The sequence below is a fragment of the Rhinoderma darwinii genome, chromosome 4 (genome assembly GCF_050947455.1).
Source record: "Rhinoderma darwinii isolate aRhiDar2 chromosome 4, aRhiDar2.hap1, whole genome shotgun sequence".
Taxonomy (NCBI): domain Eukaryota; kingdom Metazoa; phylum Chordata; class Amphibia; order Anura; family Rhinodermatidae; genus Rhinoderma; species Rhinoderma darwinii.
In genome coordinates this window covers 10,731,347-10,752,612 of record NC_134690.1, presented here as the reverse complement: position 1 = coordinate 10,752,612, position 21,266 = coordinate 10,731,347, and the positions used below count along the sequence as shown (strand labels likewise).

Below are 21,266 nucleotides of genomic sequence, written 5' to 3'. Positions count from 1 at the left end.
AAATCCTCCAACTGTATGAGCGTTTTTAGAGTGCTCTCTAGGTCATGTACCTTCTTTTTTAGACCTCCCAGGTCTCTAGATAGAAAGTCCATGTTGAGCAAAATAGTCTCCAAAGCGTAATTGCTGGCAAGTTGTTCATTCTTACTCCTGAACTCTTCGTGTTGCATATGCATAGTAGGTTTCAATTGTATTCTCATCCCACGTGGGATCATGCTGTTTCGATAATATTGTCCCAATGTAAGTAAATGGAGTTCCACATTGATCAATCGTCTTGATTCAAATTCCAAATTTCTTTTAATATCGGTTGCAGAAGGAACACTCAGAAATGACACATCACCCTCCGCTCCACTTAAGATTCTCGTAACATCCTCTTCAGTAAAAACAGTAGTATTGGCTGGAATAATCCCAACAGGTATATTCACCTGCTCCATGTTAAAACAATTTCAAGGTTGAAGCTGGTGGTGCAAGCTAATGGGATCCAAATATACAAAAGAGAAGACAGCAGCACTCACAGAATAAATGTGAATCGGGTGCCAGCAAAAAACGTCCCGATCCTCGGACGTGATGTATATAGAAGAAAGAAAAACTTTGCGGCACTCCAATTTGAAAAAATGGTGGTTTATTCAATCCAAATATAACAGCAACGTTTCAATCCTACATTAGGATCTTTCTCAAGCCTAGTGACACATCTAATACTCAAAGTATATATAGGGTAGAGCCCATTAAACTTAATTGGTCTCATTATCATGAGTTACAGTGATACGTGTATGAAAACATGTGTTATAAATAATTTAAGGTATCAAAAATAAACAGTAAAATGATACATAAAGTGTATTAGTGCATATACAATAATGTGCATCAAAATAAATAATATAACCCTGGTTAAAAACAACTGATTAGGCCATAATCATTTATGCAAACAGAAGTGTTGAAATTAACTGGACAACAGTTTAAGATTAGATACAATCTCACTTGTGACTCGGATTGGGTCATTTATGCCCTATGGTGTCCCTGTGGCCTTTTATACGTGGGGGAGACTACCTGTGCTTTTAAAACCCGTTTAAACAATCATCGCTTTTCAATTCGTAAAAAGAAACTGGATTTGCCAGTCGCTAAACATTTTTCAGAACATGGCCATAATGAAAGGGATTTAACATTCATGATCTTGGATCATATCCCGCCATTACAATATGGTGGTGATCGACATAGGGTTCTACATAAAAAAGAGTTGAGATGGATATTCTTATTGAACACACTGAGACCGTTTGGTCTCAATATAGAATTTGGTATAGATAGAATTGTAACCTGAGATACACACATTCTCCGCTCTATACTTTTAGTTTCTCTGACATTCTCTTCTCTGACAATACTAATGACACTTGTATGTTCATTATTTTAAATATTCTTTTTTGTGTAAAGAAATGTTTGATGAATTTTATGATTCTCATTCTTTTTTTGTATTTCTTTAGATCAGAACACCACTTCCAACGGAACTTCAGGATCTTGGATATTTGCTTCCAATAATAATAATATATAATAATAAAAAAAATTTTTTCATCGCTATATTATGTCTTCTTTGGTCCTGAGATGTACTAATAAAGTACTTATATATAAATATTATTCTAAATGAATTATTACTAGTCTCCTTTCTAGTTTCAGGTGATGTTGAGATATTATTACATTATTTATACTATGAAGATTTAATGTCGTCAATATGGTATTATTGGTCCGTTACACGTTAGGGGTTATCGGGATTGCCTGTGCACGTGAAAACGTTGCCAGTGGGTTCTGATATCCTTGGGAACAAGGTCGCTCTGAACACGTAATTGTGGACAGGGGCCTTTGTACCCACGTGTGGATCTTTAAACTGCCACCATAAAGTTGAAAAATGTTTTAAACGTTACACTTTACCAGTATATGATATCTCCATTACCACTAGTTGGAGCACTTAGTTGCATATCATTTATATGCTTCTGGTATATCTTGGACCTCTTTGGGCTATATCTAGCTTTGGTATTAATACGATAATGTCACTGGTTTCTGTGATCATGGATTTGTGGATAGGTTGCTTGGCAACCTAAGATACTGCCGTTCACATGACCATAGCAGTGGAACGCACTGGAACGCAATACATCATCATTGCGCTCCATTTGCGTCCTGCTGCTTAGCAACTTTTTACTTCCGCCTCTGGGCATTACATCCTGATTGCCACGAGTGATACAGCTGAACAACACGCTGTATTCCTAAGGTTCTATATACCATTGTTACTCCTGAAGTTTTGATTGGTGAGTGGATATATGACGATATATTTCAACACTTCTGTTTGCATAAATGATTATGGCCTAATCAGTTGTTTTTAACCAGGGTTATATTATTTATTTTGATGCACATTATTGTATATGCACTAATACACTTTATGTATCATTTTACTGTTTATTTTTGATACCTTAAATTATTTATAACACATGTTTTCATACACGTATCACTGTAACTCATGATAATGAGACCAATTAAGTTTAATGGGCTCTACCCTATATATACTTTGAGTATTAGATGTGTCACTAGGCTTGAGAAAGATCCTAATGTAGGATTGAAACGTTGCTGTTATATTTGGATTGAATAAACCACCATTTTTTCAAATTGGAGTGCCGCAAAGTTTTTCTTTCTTCTATATACATCACGTCCGAGGATCGGGACGTTTTTTGCTGGCACCCGATTCACATTTATTCTGTGAGTGCTGCTGTCTTCTCTTTTGTATATATATATATATATATCCTCATTGTAGCTAGCTCGTTTTTTTTTTTGTGTGTGTCTTTAGAAAAGTCAGGATAGTAAGATATCCTTTCATTGTTGTACATAACATTTTGCATTTTTTAAAATGATATCTCTATCTTGAAAAGAGAGAATTTAAACCAGAATAGAACGTGGCTGAGAACCCGGATAAATATTTTTGTTAATATTTTTGTAGTTGGGACCCAGTGCGCCCCCTCAATTTTAAACATAGTTAAACATGATTTTCATTTAAAAACCTCTAGGAACCAATTTTCAATTAATTTAGAAATGTCAGTCCCCTCCAAAGTTATTAAGTCTTGAGTGGTCTTTCAATAATTCTAATTTGGCGCTCAGTTGATTATTTATGAATATTTGTTTTACAGCAAATTAAAAAATTACACATATATAAAGGTTCAAACACAATCGCTTTGTGAATAGATATAGTTTACTTGAATGCATAAATTACATATCAAAAGATAGAAACAAAAGTAAGTAACTAGACAAAGCACATAAAATCAGCTGAATAATCACCTGGCTTATCTGGGGAGAGCCCGCTGTTGTATAACACCCTGAAGTTGCAGTGAGAGGGGTCCTGACACAGGTGAGCTCTTCTTTTTTTTTTTTTGTCTATCCAATGTTTCTTATTAGTCTGACCGTTCCTATTTCCCCCATACACAACCCATGACAAATCCTTGGATTCTAGAAGTTTGAAGACTACCTAACTTTATTAGTATACATTCTTGAACAAATTACCTACATTAGGTAATTAAATTTTTAAATGAGTCTCTCTCCAGGCATTGAAATACAAATATATCCAGATATTAGATGAATAAGTGGGTGGTGGGCCTTCTATTGCAGACAGAGCAGTGGTGGGGGCTCCTCCTGCATACAGGTGACGGACAGCTAGACGGATTTGGGTAAAAGAGGGGAAGGGTAGAAAATATTTTACTCATTGAAATAGAAGACAAAATAGGATTAAATGAGGAGTAGATTAACTAAAGAAATCCTGGGATTTAATATATAAAATATTAATATATATATAAAAAAAATTTTTTTTTTGTGCATTTCTACATTTTGTTTTACTCATTCACACTTGTTCTTTTTCTTTATCCATTTTTCATAATTTTTGTGACAAAGAGATATTCAGAAACAGACATCAATATGGATTGCATTTAGTTTGCCTTAACAAAAATGTGTCAAAATATCAGTTTGTTTTTTTTTAGTTCTCCATTCAATTCAGTCAATGGCATGAAAGATGAAATGGATGGAAACAATTTGTGACCTTAATGGCTATGGAAACCTTTGTGCATGAGAAATCAGTATACAGGCACGTTACTAAGTCCCTGCAGGAAAAAAAAAAGTTGCACTTATCTGTTTTATGCATTGAGCTTTCATTTTTATGCCTTCAGCAGCTGTTATAACTAGTTTGCAAACTTTTCTCCATTTAAATTTCTTCTCTAGGGCGGTCCCTAGCACTGGTCACATGTTCTCTTCTCTAGGGTTGTCCCTAGCACTGGTCACATGTTCTCTTCTCAAGGGTGGTCCCTAACACTGGTCACATGTTCTTTTCTTTATGGGGAGTTCCCTAGTGCTGGTTACATGTTTTCTTCTCTAGCGGGCGGTCCCTAGTACTGATCACATGTTCTCTTCTGTAGGGTAGTCCCTAGCACTGGTCACATGTTCTCTTCTCTAGGGTGATCCCTAGCACTGGTCACATGTTCTCTTCTCTAGGGTGACCCCTAGCACTGGTCACATGTTCTCTTCTTTAGGGTGTGGTCCCTAGCACTGGTCACACATTCTCTTCTCTAGGGTGGTCCCTAGCACTTGTGACATGCTCTCTTCTTTAAGGGGTCCCTTAGCAATGTTCACATGTAATCTTCTCTGGCTGTAGGTAACTGATAACTGAAGAGGAACTGTTCTCATCTGCCACAGTATTAACCGGTGACTAGAACCTTGTCCATGCGCAGATTTGACAGAAAATGCTCGTACATGATCCTACAGAGGAGGAGCAACTCAGTTCGCTGCCAGGGAGCTGACTGATGGATTAGAGGGAGAACTGAATACAGCAGTGTGCCATGTACTGGAATACACTGCAGGTACAGAAGGCAAATGGTAGACAATTTTGAATTATGACATGATAAATATGTGGAGTTTTTTTTACAAAAAAAATACAAACCAATTAAAAAAATATATATATGCAAAGATATACATATACTTTAGGGGGCTTGTTTCTTTACATTTCCTAACCAAGTACAGGAGAGGACAGCAAGGAAGGAATTTTTCAACTTTTGCTTGCTCTTAATGAAAGAAATAGAGTGTAGACTTGTGAAGGCACACATGCAAATACCACAATATAAACCCAGTGCAGGGATTTATAAATACAGACTTATAGCATACATGATGTAATCTACAAAATACAGAGCATTCAACAAAAGAAAAGAGATCATGAACCGAATGACACTGAGGTGAATCACTCGTTGAGAATCACTGAAGCCGGAATTTCTGGTGTGTCTCAGGAGTGACAATATGATAAGATAAATGGAAATACAAAATATAAATGGTATGATGGATCCAGCAAAGTCAGTGAGAAACAGATTGAATACATTAATTTCCATGGTTCTATTTCAATTGTCGGTGCCATTAACAACGTCAATAGAAAAAAATAACCCATCTACAAGACAAACTGGAGTGAAAGGAGATGACCAGTGAGATGAGAAGCAGCCAGGGGACCAGCTTGGAGATGTTCATCTTGAGTCTCATGAAGAGTCTGTTGTTGTAGGTCGTGATCTTCACACAGTAGAAGACACAAAGCACTGAGCCCCACCACAGATTGCAGCAGTTCATACACACTGTAAAGGTGAATACATAGTCAGGAAATGCATCAATTTGAAACAGTGGCCGACCAGATAATGAATGGAAAATGTCTTGTGTTATATGCTTAGCAGTGCGATCCTCACCAGTCCCAAGCCAGTAATAAGAACATCGATGGTTTGGGATGGTTTGACATTTTACCCACCAAAACAAGTTTACTATGACAATAAATCCATTTATCAGTAACCCGATGATGACTGTGAGATGAACAACATAGAGAAGAACCAATTCTTCGGTATACATCTTATATTAAAGGATCGTGTTCTGTTATCTGAAATCTCAGCTTCTCTGTAAGCAGCCACCACCAGATATCCTACATGTATTATGGACGAGTCAGTCTGTATCTCTGGTGACTTCAGTTGATACCAGGGTGGAATAGGCATAGGATTATTTGTTTCATGTTTTGCATAATATTTGGCTACTAATCTACAAATAACAAATATAGTTCTATTTGAATGTATTACATGGAACAGTGGAAGGATTTTACAAATACATGCTGAAAAATATCTGTATGGAAATGTCATGAATCCTTACCTGAGGTGTTAGCTGATATTTTGGCCAATATATGCAAACTTGCAACCTGCATAAAGGGTTATAATAATGATAATAATATGTATAATAATAATAATAGTAATAATCTTTATTTATATAGCGCCAACATAGCGCCAAAGCACTTTACAATTCAGAGGGCACATGTACAGACAATATCAGACATTACATAGTGACAAAACTAATTTACAATTCAAACAAGTAGAGTAAAGACCCTGCTCGCAAGAGCTTACAATCTATGCTTTGAGGAAATAAGAGAGTCACAAAACGTAAAAAGTGCTTGTTAAGTACAATGGTCCAGCCACCTTTTATACATATGGGGTACTACACATAAATCTACAGGAGACAGTCACCAGCCACTATCTGTGTATGACAGCCATAAAGTGCATTAGGATGCAAGGTGTGTGGGGGATACTGCTGAATGAGTGCGGATTTTGGAGATGTTGGGGAGGTGTAAGTGACAGGTGTTAGTGATTAAATGTGCAAAGTAAAGGAAAGATTTGAGTCAAATATCCCCCAAGACAGCGGGCGTTGTGCCTAGGAGTTCTGGTAACACCACACACTGAGGAGGAGACATCAGAATAAGGTAGTTTAGTCGATGGTGGAAACTAAAGGAGCTCAGTTATAGAAAGATTCAGTTTGAGATAGAGAGCATACATGATGTTAGAGACCGCAGACAGACAACCACTGGTGTTTTGTATTAGAGCAGGGGTGATGTCACAGTGATAGGTATATAATTCGGTGTCATCAGCATAAAGATGGTACTGGGAGCCAAATCCTTGTGTAACTGCCATGTATAACTGCCAGGACACTTAGACAAAAATGACTTCTGCCCTCGTGCCACCCCTGCATGAGTGTCTCCCCCTTATGCTACAACTACATTTATAGGGAAGAAGATGTTCAGATCTAGACCTAATTAAGCTTCTTCAGTTATCTTCGTCGAGTCGGCAACACTAAGATTAAAAATAAATGACTGAAAAGGAATAAAATGTATAACATTCATATGTAACCATCTTTATCTTGACTCTTAATGCTTTAAAGAGGACCTGTCACTAGGACATATAAGTTGAACTGGTTTACTGACCTGAATAGCACTGTCTCCCTGATTCCATCACTGTTTATCTTTTTCCCTGGACCCTCCCGATAAACAGATATGGACCACTGTTGTGTTGTCTCTCTATGCTGATTTACTTTAGTTAGCGAACAGGGCGTGAACTACCCTCTAGCTGCATTGTGCTGATTGGTCAGCATCAGAGGCAGGGAAGCTAGTTCCACCCCATTGGCTAACAAAAACAAATTATCATATAGGGTTCTTTACTCCACTTCTTGCTTCATAGTCATCATCACATTACTGCTAAATTAATTTATTGTCATAGAAAACTTATTTTGGTGAATAAAACATCAATCTCTTCAAACCATTGATGTTCTAATCAAAAGTAATAGCAACTGAGGTGAATAGATAAAATCTCTCACAATTTACCACTTACAAAAAATAATTTTAGTGATGAGATTTTATTATTGGATGCCCCAAAGTCAATATACATGTAATGGAATGTCCAAAGTGGCAGTTTCCAGTGAAACAATCGCTTAGTATGGAGAAACTGATATCAGCAATGTCTGTGGTGTACCTGTCTACGATACAAACTACCTGGAGATTTCCCAAATCAGAGAAGGTAATCATAAATTCACATGCCTTCACAATGGCTACAAATATTTATGTCTAAGCAGCAAGGAAATACATGTATACTATACAGACTTTCAGAAAGGTCGAGCAGGCTAAGTAAAGCGTTGGTCCACAAAACTCCCTGCAGAGAAGCCGATTCGGCGAAACCCAGGGTCGGGCATAGATTTGGCGTGCCACTTTTTTATTTCCTTTTTTATACTTCCTTTTGTGAGCACTATTACTCTATTGTCGATTTTCCCTTATTAGCTTGTTTTGAAGACCTTGAAGTGCCCGGGATGGTAGTAGAACTACAAAGCCCAGTTATCTTAACACCTAGTTAACCAACATCTACTAAGTTTGCATATTGTATTATTACCTTTCCTCACAGTGGAGAAAAGAGAAGTAGTGCACTCTCAGAACGTTGAACTTGTGTCTGTGGACTCATTTGGTTGTCAGAGAGGCAAAGTATATATATATATGTTTCAATCCTACAACAGGATCTTTATCAAGCCTTGATAAAGCCTTATCAGGCTTGATAAAGATCCTGTTGTAGGATTGAAACGTTGCTGTTGTTTTGGATTGAATAAACCACCACTTTTTTCATGTTGGAGTGCTGCAAATTTTCTTCTTCTATATATGATTATACGTCCGAGGATCGGGACGTTTTGCTAGGCACCTGGTCGATTATTCTTATGTGAGTGCTGCTGCCTTCTTGTTTGCTATATATATATATATATATATATATATATAATATATATATATATATATATATATATATATATATATATATATATATATATACAGTGAAGGAAATAAGTATTTGATCCCTTGCTGATTTTGTAAGTTTGCCCACTGTCAAAGACATGAACAGTCTATAATTTTTAGGCTAGGTTAATTTTATCAGTGAGAGATAGATTATATTAAAAAAAAAAAACAGAAAATCACATTGTCAAAATTTTATATATTTATTTGCATTGTGCACAGAGAAATAAGTATTTGATCCCTTTGGCAAACAAGGCTTAATACTTGGTGGCAAAACCCATTTTGGCAAGCACAGCAGTCAGACGTTTTTTGTAGTTGATGATGAGGTTTGCACACATGTTAGATGGAATTTTGGCCCACTCCTCTTTGCAGATCATCTGTAAATCATTAAGATTTCGAGGCTGTCGCTTGGCAACTCCCTCCATAAGTTTTCGATGGGATTAAGGTCTGGAGACTGGCTAGGCCACTCCATGACCTTAATGTGCTTCTTTTTGAGCCACTCCTTTGTTGCCTTGGCTGTATGTTTCGGGTCATTGTCGTGCTGGAAGACCCAGCCACAAGCCATTTTTAATGTCCTGGTGGAGGGAAGGAGGTTGTCACTCAGGATTTGACGGTACATGACTCCATCCATTCTCCCATTGATGCGGTGAAGTAGTCCTGTGCCCTTAGCAGAGAAACACCCCCAAAACATAATGTTTCCACCTCCATGCTTGACAGTGGGGACGGTGTTCTTTCGGTCATAGGCAGCATTTCTTTTCCTCCAAACACGGCGAGTTGAGTTAATGCCAAAGAGCTCAATTTTAGTCTCATCTGACCACAGCACCTTCTCCCAATCACTCTCAGAATCATCCAGATGTTCATTTGCAAACTTCAGATGGGCCTGTACATGTGCCTTCTTGAGCAGGGGGACCTTGCGGGCACTGAAGGATTTTAATCCATTATGGCGTAATGTGTTACCTATGGTTTTCTTGGTGACTGTGGTCCCAGCTGCCTTGAGATTATTAACAAGTTCCCCCCGTGTAGTTTTTGGCTGAGCTCTCACCTTCCTCAGGATCAAGGATACCCCACGAGGTGAGATTTTGCATGGAGCCCCAGATCGATGTCGATTGACAGTCATTTTGTATGTCTTCCATTTTCTTACTATTGCACCAACAGTTCTCTCCTTCTCACCCAGCGTCTTACTTATGGTTTTGTAGCCCATTCCAGCCTTGTGCAGGTCTATGATCTCGTCCCTGACATCCTTAGAAAGCTCTTTGGTCTTGCCCATGTTGTAGAGGTTAGAGTCAGACTGATCATTGAGTCTGTGGACAGGAGTCTTTTATACAGGTGACCATGTAAGAGCTGTCTATAATGCAGGCACCAAGTTGATTTGGAGCGTGTAACTGGTCTGGAGGAGGCTGAACTCTTAATGGTTGCTAGGGGATCAAATACTTATTTCTCTGTGCACAATGCAAATAAATATATATCATTTTGACAATGTGATTTTCTGTTTTTTTTTAAATATAATCTATCTCTCACTGGTAAAATTAACCTAGCCTAAAAATTCTAGACTGTTCATGTCTTTGACAGTGGGCAAACTTACAAAATCAGCAAGGGATCAAATACTTATTTCCTTCACTGTATATATATTTTGTAGACAACTCAAGAAGAAAGCTAAAGAACCAATATTTTTGGAAGCATCTAATGATCAAGGATCATGTTCTGTTATGTAAAATCTCACATTCTCTGTTAGCAGCTCCGCGAGTGGCCAAATCAACTCTAAAGTCAATTTTTTTTCCCACAAAATGTGACTTATGTGTCATTTGTGATTTTCTAGATAATACATTTCCTCCATAGAGTTTTTTGTTTCTTGTTTTGGGTAATATTTGTTTACATTAAAATGTATTATGCTTGAGGTGGCAAAAAAGAAACAGTGGAAGGATTTTACAAATGCATGCTAAATAGATATTTGGACAGAAAGGTTATACAATTCTTACCCAACAACCGAAGACCTTCAGCAAACTTAAAAGGATGATGATAATAATAACAATTATTATTATTATTATGATTCAGTAGTATGTTATGTACAATGTTTCTTCTAAGCCTTAGTTTTTTGGCATCTGGACACTGTTTTATCTAGAATAGAAGCTTTATAACACGGCTGAGCAACCAAATTATTAGAGATATAAGTTAGAAATAAAAAGATAGAGGCAGATGAACTGTTATATATGGAATGCAAATCCAGTGAATAAAAGAAGCACCAAACTGTATTTTTTTCCAGAATAGCAAATAGAAAAGAGCATTCCACACAGTCAAAGGCTTTTGTTGTGTCGAGTGACAGCAATGCCCTGTTACCAGCATTATCAGAGTTCGCCTATTTGTATATTTAGAATTTAGCCACCAAAACAAGTTTACTATGACAATAAATCCATTTATCAGAAACCTGAAGATGACTGTGAGAAAAGAAACACAGAGAAGAACCAATTCTTCAGTATACATCTTATATTAAAGGATCGTGTTCTGTTATCTGAAATCTATAAGATATAATAATATAATAGCTTTTATTTCACTTTAATTAAAGATATAGTACACCAAAACAAACACAATTGTGTAAAGTTATATGATTTTTTTTTTAGTTCTTCATTCCATAGATGCAATGGATTGAAATGAGTGACCTTAAAGGGTTTGTTTCTTCAAACTTCCTAACCAAGTACAAGAGAAGACGACAAGGAAGGAATTTTTCAACTCTTGATTGTTAATAATAAAATAAATAGAGTGTAGACTTATGTAGGCATAATTGCAAAAATTACAGAATGACCTAAGTGCAGGGATTTTTAAATGTTCACTTAGAGCATACATGGTGTAAGCTACAAAATACAGAGCATTAAACAAGAGAAAAGAGATCATGTTCCGAATAACACTGAGGTGAATGTCTCGTTGAGCGTCACTGAAGCCGGAATCTCTGCCGCTCATATTTCTGGTGTGTCTCAGGAGCGACAAAATGATAAGATAAATGGAAACACAAACTATCATGAATGGTATGATGGATCCAGCAAAGTCAATGAGAAACATATTGACTACATTTGTTTCCAAGGTTTCATTTCCATCATCGGTGCCATTAACAACATCAATAGAAAATATAACCCATTTACAAGGCAAACTGGAGAGAAAGGAGATGACCAGTGAGATGAGAAGCAGCCAGGGGACCAGCTTGGAGATGTTCATCTTGAGTCTCATGAAGAGTCTGTTGTTGTAGGTCGTGATCTTCACACAGTAGAAGACACAAAGCACCGAGCCCCACCACAGATTGCAGAAGTTCATACACACTATAGAGGTTAATACATAGTCAGGTAAGGCATCAATATGGATCACTGACCGGCCAGATATTAAATTATAAATATCTTGTGTATATACGCTTAACAGTGCGATCCTCACCAGCCCCAAGCCAGTAATAAGAACATCGATGGTTTGGATAGTTTGACGTTTTAGCCACCAAAATAAGTTTACTAAAACAATAAATCCATTTATCAGTAACCCGATGATGACTGTGAGAAAAGAAACACAGAGAAAAACCAATTCTTCAGTATTCATCTTATATTAAAGGATCATGTTCTGTTATCTGAAATCTCAGCTTCTCTGTAAGCAGCCACCACCAGATATCCTACATGTATTATGGACGAGTCAGTCTGTATCTCTGGTGACTTCAGGTGAAACCAGGGTGGAATAGACATAGGATTATTTGTTTCATGTTTTGCATAATATTTTGCTACTAATCTAAAAATAACAAATATAGCTCCATTTGAATGCATTTTATGGAATATCGGAAGGATTTTACAAATACATGCTGAGAGATATCTGTATGGAAATGTTATAAATACTTCCCTGAGATGTTAGTTAAAATTTTGGTCAAAATATGCAAACTCACATCCTGAATCAAAGGTTATCTTCATCTGGCGAGTCACTAGACTAAAATCAAAAGCAAACCACTTAAAATGTATAAAATGTACAACATATTAGTGAATAATCCCATGCTTACTGATACAAGGAAAGGTTAAAACCCCTATTCTGAACACCTAAGGCTGTGTTTACATCTGTGTCGTGGTTTCTATTATAAATATGAACCACGCTGCAGTGCCTGTTCCATCGTAGTGTCCATCATTTTCACTGAAAGTATAGCACTACAGACTGCGCTTTTTTCCCCATTAAGATGAAGTCTGCGACAGAGCCTCTGACACAGATATAAGCCTAAGACATTCAACATATATCATATTAATTTATATTAGTAAAAACAATAATAATGATATTTCTGCTTTTGAGATTACGGTGAAACTTGTCTGGTGTGGGTTTGCAGTGAACATTAAGTACTTGTCCACGCTCCAATTCGAACTTGCTCAAATCTGGCCGTTCAAATGCTCTTGGTTCATGAGAGAAGGACACTGAGAGTCTGGATATCCATTTGCCTTGGGGATTTGTGAGCAACACCAACAGAAGACATTTGTAATGTTATTTGTTGTTGGTGCGGATAATTCCTTCCTAAAAAATTCTGGAACAGGAAAATGACTATTCTAATTATTAACAGCCGAGACATAAATATTTGTAGCCATTGTAACCGCATGCTCATTCATGATCACCTTCTCTGATTGGGGATCTTCTCCAGGTAGTTTGTATCGTAGACAGGTTCACCACTGACATTGATGATATCAGTTCCTCCATGCTTAGTAATTGTCTCAATCGAAACTGCCACTTTGGAAATTCCATTACATTCATAATGACTTTGGGACATCAATTAATAAAATCTCATCACCGAAAAGAACATCAATGGTTTGAAGATTTTGACGTTTTATCCACTCTGTCCTACTTGGAAAAAAACGCTGATAAATTTGTTCTTCTGTTTTGTGGTTAATCAGGGTTATCCATGTCATGGTCTGTAACATACATTCTTGTTTTCGGTGTATCTCTTTCAAGGTACACTGCACGTCACAAATAGAAACCTTCCCTCAGACTATGCTCAGCATTTCTCAAAGCGACTATGGCATATTGCTTTTCAATTGATTACGTCTTCCTGTAAACTCTGAATAAATTATTCCACAGGAGTATAAAGATGGTACACCTGGGGGTCTTCATTAGGCCTTCAGGCTACCATACCAATCATCGGAACACTGTGATTGCATCACGGAGGGTTTATGCAACGTCACAGGGCCTCCCTGTTTCTAAAGGCTTATATGCTTATATGCCACATTCGGTTTTGACCACGGCATATAAGAAGTTAAACCAGCGCGATGCTTTACTGAAGTGTCGGCTGTTACACGGTACCCGTGATCCCGCTCCTTAGTCCACCACCTGACCTCCGCCGTCTATATACAGTAGATGTCGGAAAAGGGTTACATTTCCACAATTTATACTTGACCCTATATGATAGGTCTAAATCAGAATTTATTATGGCATGATCTGAAGGTATTCTAATGATTCAAACTAAACCCAGAGAGCAGCTATTGCAAAAGATCATATGTAAATTCGACACTGAGTTCTACGATTTATAAAAACAAGACAACTGTCGTGCATTAGGATTTCAATTCCTCAATATATCTAACCAATTATGTTTGTGTATACAGTTTAGAAAAAAGTCATGCTGTTTTTAGAAAGAAGTGCCTCTTTGAATTCATCCAAACCTAAATTCATACAATTTGAATACATAAAATTGTTGAAAATCCCCTAATACAAAAAAAGAACAAATTTTAAAAATTCATATATCTCCTCATTTATTAATAGAAGTGACAATCGGTCAAAAACCCACTCTATCATGTATAAATATAGAAACACCTGTGAATATATAGACCGAACTGAATTATTTCTCTGCCCTTTCTGACATTGGTATAAACTGTATGAACTTCGATATAATAAATGAGTTTATTGGAGAAAAATTATAGATGTTGACCATTTATTGAGAATATAAAAATCATTTGTCCCTCTCATGTTCCATGAAACAAATCTAGTTTGCATATTTCATACTTGAAAGAAAAAAAGTACAATGCTGGGCAAACATTCCCACCCCCTCTAAACCTCCCCATTGCTCCAAACATTTCCCCATAATATCTTTATCTGCTTTGACCACGACTCCTAATCGTAATCCATGATCAGTTCTGTAGAGAATATTAATCCAATTTGAAGCTGCTAAGAAAGAATCAAAAAAATTTGTTATGGTCCTTGTATATCACCCTTAGATCCACAGGCTAAATCAAGGTGTATTGGATCTGATGAGCTTCGCATTGTTTTTATAACATCATTGCAGCTAGCTCGTTTTTATTTTTTTGTGTCTTTAGAAAAGTCCAGATAATAAGATATCCTTTCATTGTTGTACATAACATTTCCCATTTTCCTTGCATTTTTTTAAATTATATCTCTATCTTGAAAAGAAAGAATTTATACCAGAATAGAACGTGGCTGAGAACCAGGTAAATATTTTTGAAAATATTTTTGTAGTTGGGACCCTGTGCGCTCGCTCAATTTTGAACATAGTTAATCATTATTTTAATTTAAAAACCTCAAAGAACCAAGTTTCCATTAATTTAGAAATGTCAGTCCCCTCCGCATTTATTACGTCTTGAGTTGCCTTTCAATAATTCTAATTTGGTGCTCAGTTGATTATTTATAAATAATTGTTTTACAGCAAATTGAAAAATTACACATATATAAAGGTTCAAACACAATCGCTAAGTGAATAGATATAGTTTACCTAAATGCATAAGTTACATATCAAAAGATAGAAACAAAAGTAAGTAAATAGACAAAACATATAAAAGCAACTGAATAATAAGCTGACTTATCTGGGGAGAGCCCGCTGTGGTATAACACCCTAAAGTTCCAGTGAGAGAGGTCCTGATACAGGTGAGCTCTGCTTTTTGTTTGTCTATCCAATGTTTCTTAATAGCCTGACCGTTCCTATTTCCCCCATACACAACCCATGACAAATCCTTGGATTCTAGAAGTTTGAAGACTGCCTAACTTTAATAGTATACATTCCTGAACAAATTATCTACATTAGGTAATTACATTTTTAAGTGAGTCTTTCTCCAGGCATTGAAATTCAATTATATCCAGATATTAGATGAATAAGTGGGTGTTGGGTCTTCTATTGAAGACAGAGCAGTGTTGGGGGCTCCTCCTGTTTACAGGTGACGGACAGCTAGACGGATTTGGGTAAAAGAGGGGAAGGGTAGAAAATATTTTACTCATTAAAATAGAAGACAAAATAGGATTAAATGAGGAGTAGATTAACTAAAGAAATCCTGGGATTTAATATATAAAATATTAATATATATATAACATTTTTTTTTTGTGCATTTCTATATTTTGTTTTACTCATTCACACTTGTTGTTCTTCTTTATCCATTTTTCATAATTTTTGTGACAGAGATATTCAGAAACAGACATCAATATGGATTGCATTTAGTTTGCTTAAACAAAATTGTGTCAAATTATCAGATTTTTTGGGGGATTTCTCAGCCAGTCACAAGCCAGTATCTGTGTATGACAGCCATAAACTGCATTAGGGTGCAAGGAGTATGGGGGATACTGCTGAATAAATAAAAAGGTCCATACACAATGAGTGCAGTTTTTGGAGATGTTGGAGAGGTGTAAGTAACAGGAGCGTGTTAGTGATTAAATGTGCAAAGTAAAGGAAAGATCTGAGTCAAATATCCCCCAAGACAGCGGGCGTTGTGCCTAGGAGTTATGGCAGCACCACATACTGAGGAGGAGACATCAGAATAAGGTAGTTTAGTAGATGGTGGAAACTAAAGGAGCTCAGTTATAGAAAGATTCAGTTTGAGATAGAGAGGAGACATGATGTTAGAGACCGCAGACAGACAATCACTGGTGTTTTGTATTAGAGCAGGGGTGATGTCACAGTGATAGGTTTATAATTCGGTGTCATCAGCAGAAAGATGGTACTGGAAGCCAAATCCCTGTGCAAGTGCCATGTATAACTGCCAGGAGAGTTAGACAAAGATGACTTCTACCCTCGTGCCACCCCTGCACGAGTGTCTCCCCCTTATGCTACAACTACATTTATAGGGGAGAAGATGTTCAGATCTAAACCTAATTAAGCTTCTTCAGTTATCTTCGTCGAGTCGGCAACACTAAGATTAAAAATAAATGACTGAAAAGGAATAAAATGTATAACATTCATATGTAACCATCTTTATCTTGACTCTTAATGCTTTAAAGAGGACCTGTCACTAGGACATATAAGTTGAACTGGTTTACTGACCTGAATAGCACTGTCTCCCTGATTCCATCACTGTTTATCTTTTTCCCTGGACCCTCCCGATAAACAGATATGGACCACTGTTGTGTTGGCTCTCTCTATGCTGATTTACTTTAGTTAGCCAACAGGGTGTGAACTACTCTCTAGCTCCATTGTGCTGATTGGTCAGCATCAGAGGCAGGGAAGCTAGTTCCACCCCATTGGCTAACAAAAACAAATTATCATATAGGGTTCTTTTTTTCTTCACAGTCATCATCACATTACTGCTAAATTTATTTATTGTCATGGAAAACTTATTTTGGTGAATAAAACATCAAACTAGTCAAACCATTGATGTTCTAATAAAAGGAATAGAAACTGAGGTGAATAGATAAAACCTCTCACAATTTACCACTTACAATAAATAATATCAGTGATGAGATTGTATTACTGGATGCCCCAAAGTCAATATAAATGTAATGGAATTTCCAAAGTGGCAGTTTCCAGTGAAACAATTGCTTAGTATGGAGAAACTGATATCATCAATGTCAGTGGTGTACCTGTCTACGATACAAAGTACCTGGAGAGTTCCCCAATCAGAGAAGGTAATCATAAATGCACATGCCTTCACAATGGCTACAAATATTTATGTCTAAGCAGCAAGAGAATATATGTATACTATGCAGACTTTCAGAAAGGTCGAGCAGGCTAAGTAAAGAGTTGTCCACAAAACTCTCTCCAGAGAAGCCAATACGGTGAAACCCAGGGCCGGGCATAAATTTGACGTGCCACTTTTTTATTTCCTACGTGCTGATTTTTATGCTTTCTTTTGTGAGCACTATTACTCTATTGTCGATTTTCCCTTATTAGGTTGTTTTGAAGATCTTGAAGTGCCCGGGATGGAAGTAGAACTACAAAGCCCAGTTATCTTAACACCTAGTTAACCAACATCTACTAAGCCTACTTATCATATTATTACCTTTCCTTAAGGTGGAGAAAAGAGAAGTAGTGCAATCTCAGAACCTTGAACTTGTGCCTGTGGACTCATTTGGTCGTCAGAGCGGCTATATAATATATATATATTTTTATTTATTTTTTGCGATTTTGGAGAGTTTATTCAATATTTTGATCAAGGATCATGTTCTGTTATGTAAAATCTCACATTCTCTGTTAGCAGCTCCGCGAGTGGCCAAAACAGTTCAAAAGTAATTTTTTTTTACTGCAAAATGCGACTTTTGTGTCATTTGCGACTTTTCTAAATAACAAATTTCCTCCATAGAGATTTTGTTTCTTGTTTTGGGTAATATTTGTTTACATTAAAATACATTATGCTTGAGGTGGCAAAAAAGAAACAGTGGAAGGATTTTACAAATGCATGCTAAAAACATATTTGGACAGAAAGGTTATAAAATTCTTACCCAACAACCGAAGACCTTCAGTAAACTTAAAAGGATGATGATAATAATAACAATAATAATAATAATAATTATTATTATTATTAATATTATTCGGTAGTATGTTATGTACAATGTTTCTTCTAAGCCTTTGTTTTTTGGCATCTGGACACTGTTTTATCTAGAATAGAAGCTTTATAACACGGCTGAGCAACCAAATTATTAGAGATATAAGTTAGAAATAAAAAGATAAAGGCAGATGAACTGTTATATATGGAATGCAAATCCAGTGAATAAAAGAAGCACCAAATGGTATTTTTTTTCCAGAATAGCAAATAGAAAACAGCATTCCACAGAGTCAAAGGCTTATGTTGTGTCGAGTGACAGCAATGCCCTGTTACCAGCATTATCAGAGTTCGCTTGCATATTTAGAATTTAGCCACCAAAACAAGTTTACTATGACAATAAATCCATTTATCAGAAAACCCGATGATGATTATTAGAAAAGAAACACAGAGAAGAACCAATACTTCAGTACACATCTTATATTAAAGGATCGTGTAATGTTATCTGAAATCTATAAGACATAATAATATAATAGCTTTTATTTTTTTATGCATTTTCATATTTTTGTTTTCCTCGTTCACACTTGCCTTTCTTCAATTTAAATTTTCAATACAGTAATTTTTGAACTGAATAATAATCAGAAACAGACATACAGTATTTCACTTGAATTAAAGATATAGTACACCAAAGCAAAGAAAATTGTGTAAAATGATATGACTTTTTTTAGTTCTCCTTTCCATACAGTCAATGACATAACAGATGCAATGGATTGAAATGAGTGACCTTAAGGGGTTTGTTTCTTCAAACTTCCTAACCAAGTACAAGAGAAGACGACAAGGAAGGAATTTTTCAACTCTTGATTGTTAATAATAAAATAAATAGAGTGTAGACTTATGTAGGCATAATTGCAAAAATTACAGAATGACCTAAGTGCAGGGATTTTTAAATGTTCACTTAGAGCATACGTGGTGTAAGCCACAAAATACAGAGCATTAAACACGAGAAAAGAGATCATGTTCCGAATGACACTGAGGTGAATGTCTCGTTGAGCGTCACTGAAGCCGGAATCTCTGCCGCTCATATTTCTGGTGTGTCTCAGGAGCGACAATATGATAAGATAAATGGAAACACAAACTATCATGAATGGTATGATGGATCCAGCAAAGATGATGAGAAACATATTGACTACATTTGTTTCCAAGGTTTCATATCCATCGTCGGTGCCATTAACAACATCAATAGAAAAAATAACCCATTTACAAGGCAAACTGGAGAGAAAGGAGATGACCAGTGAGATGAGAAGCAGCCAGGGGACCAGCTTGGAGATGTTCATCTTGAGTCTCATGAAGAGTCTGTTGTTGTAGGTCGTGATCTTCACACAGTAGAAGACACAAAGCACCGAGCCCCACCACAGATTGCAGAAGTTCATACACATTATAGAGGTTAATACATAGTCAGGAAATGCATCAATTTGGATCAGTGACCGGCCAGATATCAAATAAAAAACATTCTGTGTATATGCGCTTAGAATTACGATCCTCACCAGCCCCAAGCCAGTAATAAGAACATCGATGGTTTGGATAGTTTGACGTTTTAGCCACCAAAACAAGTTTACTATGACAATAAATCCATTTAGCAGCAACCCGATGATGACTATGAGGGGAACAACATAGTGTGAAACCAATTCTTCAGTATACATCTTATATTAAAGGATCGTGTTCTGTTATCTGAAATCTCAGCTTCTCTGTAAGCAGCCACCACCAGATATCCTACATGTATTATGGACGAGTCAGTCTGTATCTCTGGTGACTTCAGTTGATGCCAGGGTGGATTAGACATAGGATTATTTGTTTCATGTTTTGCATAATATTTTGCTACTAATCTAAAAATAGCAAATATAGTTCCATTTGAATGCATTTTATGGAATATCGGAAGGATTTTACAAATACATGCTGAGAGATATCTGTATGGAAATGTTATAAATACTTCCCTGAGATGTTAGTTAAAATTTTGGTCAAAATATGCAAACTCACAACCTGAATCAAAGGTTATCTTCATCTGGCGAGTCACTAGACTAAAATCAAATGCAAATCACTTAAAAATTATAAAATGTACAACATATTAGTGAAGAATTCCATACTTACTGATACAAGGAAAGGTTAAAAACTCTATTCTGAACACCTAAGGCTGTGTTTACATCTGTGTCGTGGTTTCTATTATAAATATGAACCACGCTGCAGTGGCTGTTCCACCGTAGTGTCCATCATTTTCACTGAAAGTATAGCACTACAGGCTGCGCTTTTTTTCCCCATCAAGTATGACGGAATCTGCAACAGAGGCTCTGACACAGATGTAAGCCTAAGACATTCAACATATATCATATAAATTTATATTAGTAGAAACAATAATAATGATATTTCTGCTTTTGAGATTAGGTTGAAACTTGTCTGGTGTGGCTCTGCAGTGAACATTAAGTACTTGTCCACTCTCCAATTCGATCCTGCTCAAATCTGGATGTTCGAATGCTCTTGGTTCATGAGAGATGGACACTGAGAGTCTGGCTATCCATTTGCCTTGGGGATTTGTGAGTAACACCAACAGAAGACATTTGTAATGTTATTTGTTGGTGGTGCAGATAATTCCTTCCTAAAAAATTCTGGAACAGGAAAATGACTATTCTAATTATTAACAGCCGAGACATAAATATTTGTAGCCATTGTAACCACATGCTCGTTCATGATCACCTTCTCTGATTGGGGATCTTCTCCAGGTAGTTTGTATCGTAGACAGGTTCACCACTGACATTGATGATATCAGTTTCTCCATGCTTAGTGATTGTCTCAATCGAAACTGCCACTTTGGAAATTCCATTACATTCATAATGACTTTGGGACATCAATTAATAAAATCTCATCACCGAAAAGAACATCAATGGTTTGAAGAGTTTGATGTTTTATCCACTCTG

General features: G+C 36.5%; 2 protein-coding genes and 1 pseudogene across 2 annotated transcripts; all 3 read right to left on the bottom strand.

Moving 5' to 3' along the window:
* Positions 1-4,988: 4,988 nt before the first annotated feature.
* LOC142759616 (taste receptor type 2 member 9-like) lies at positions 4,989-5,886 on the bottom strand (annotated as a pseudogene).
* A 5,386-nt stretch (positions 5,887-11,272) lies between these two features.
* Positions 11,273-12,187, bottom strand: LOC142759615 (taste receptor type 2 member 43-like). The gene has a single exon (XM_075861960.1). It carries the CDS (start codon positions 12,185-12,187, stop codon positions 11,273-11,275), a length of 915 nt encoding a protein of 304 aa, XP_075718075.1.
* Positions 12,188-19,085: 6,898 nt separating this feature from the next.
* Positions 19,086-20,000, bottom strand: LOC142759613 (taste receptor type 2 member 39-like). The gene has a single exon (XM_075861958.1). The coding sequence runs from the start codon at positions 19,998-20,000 to the stop codon at positions 19,086-19,088; it is 915 nt and encodes a 304-aa protein (XP_075718073.1).
* Positions 20,001-21,266: the final 1,266 nt, after the last annotated feature.

What these genes read in the sequence shown, in the direction of transcription:
- LOC142759613 (XM_075861958.1), bottom strand. Translation starts at nt 20,000, where the DNA reads ATGTATACTGAAGAATTGGTTTCACACTATGTTGTTCCCCTCATAGTC.
- LOC142759615 (XM_075861960.1), bottom strand. Translation starts at nt 12,187, where the DNA reads ATGAATACTGAAGAATTGGTTTTTCTCTGTGTTTCTTTTCTCACAGTC.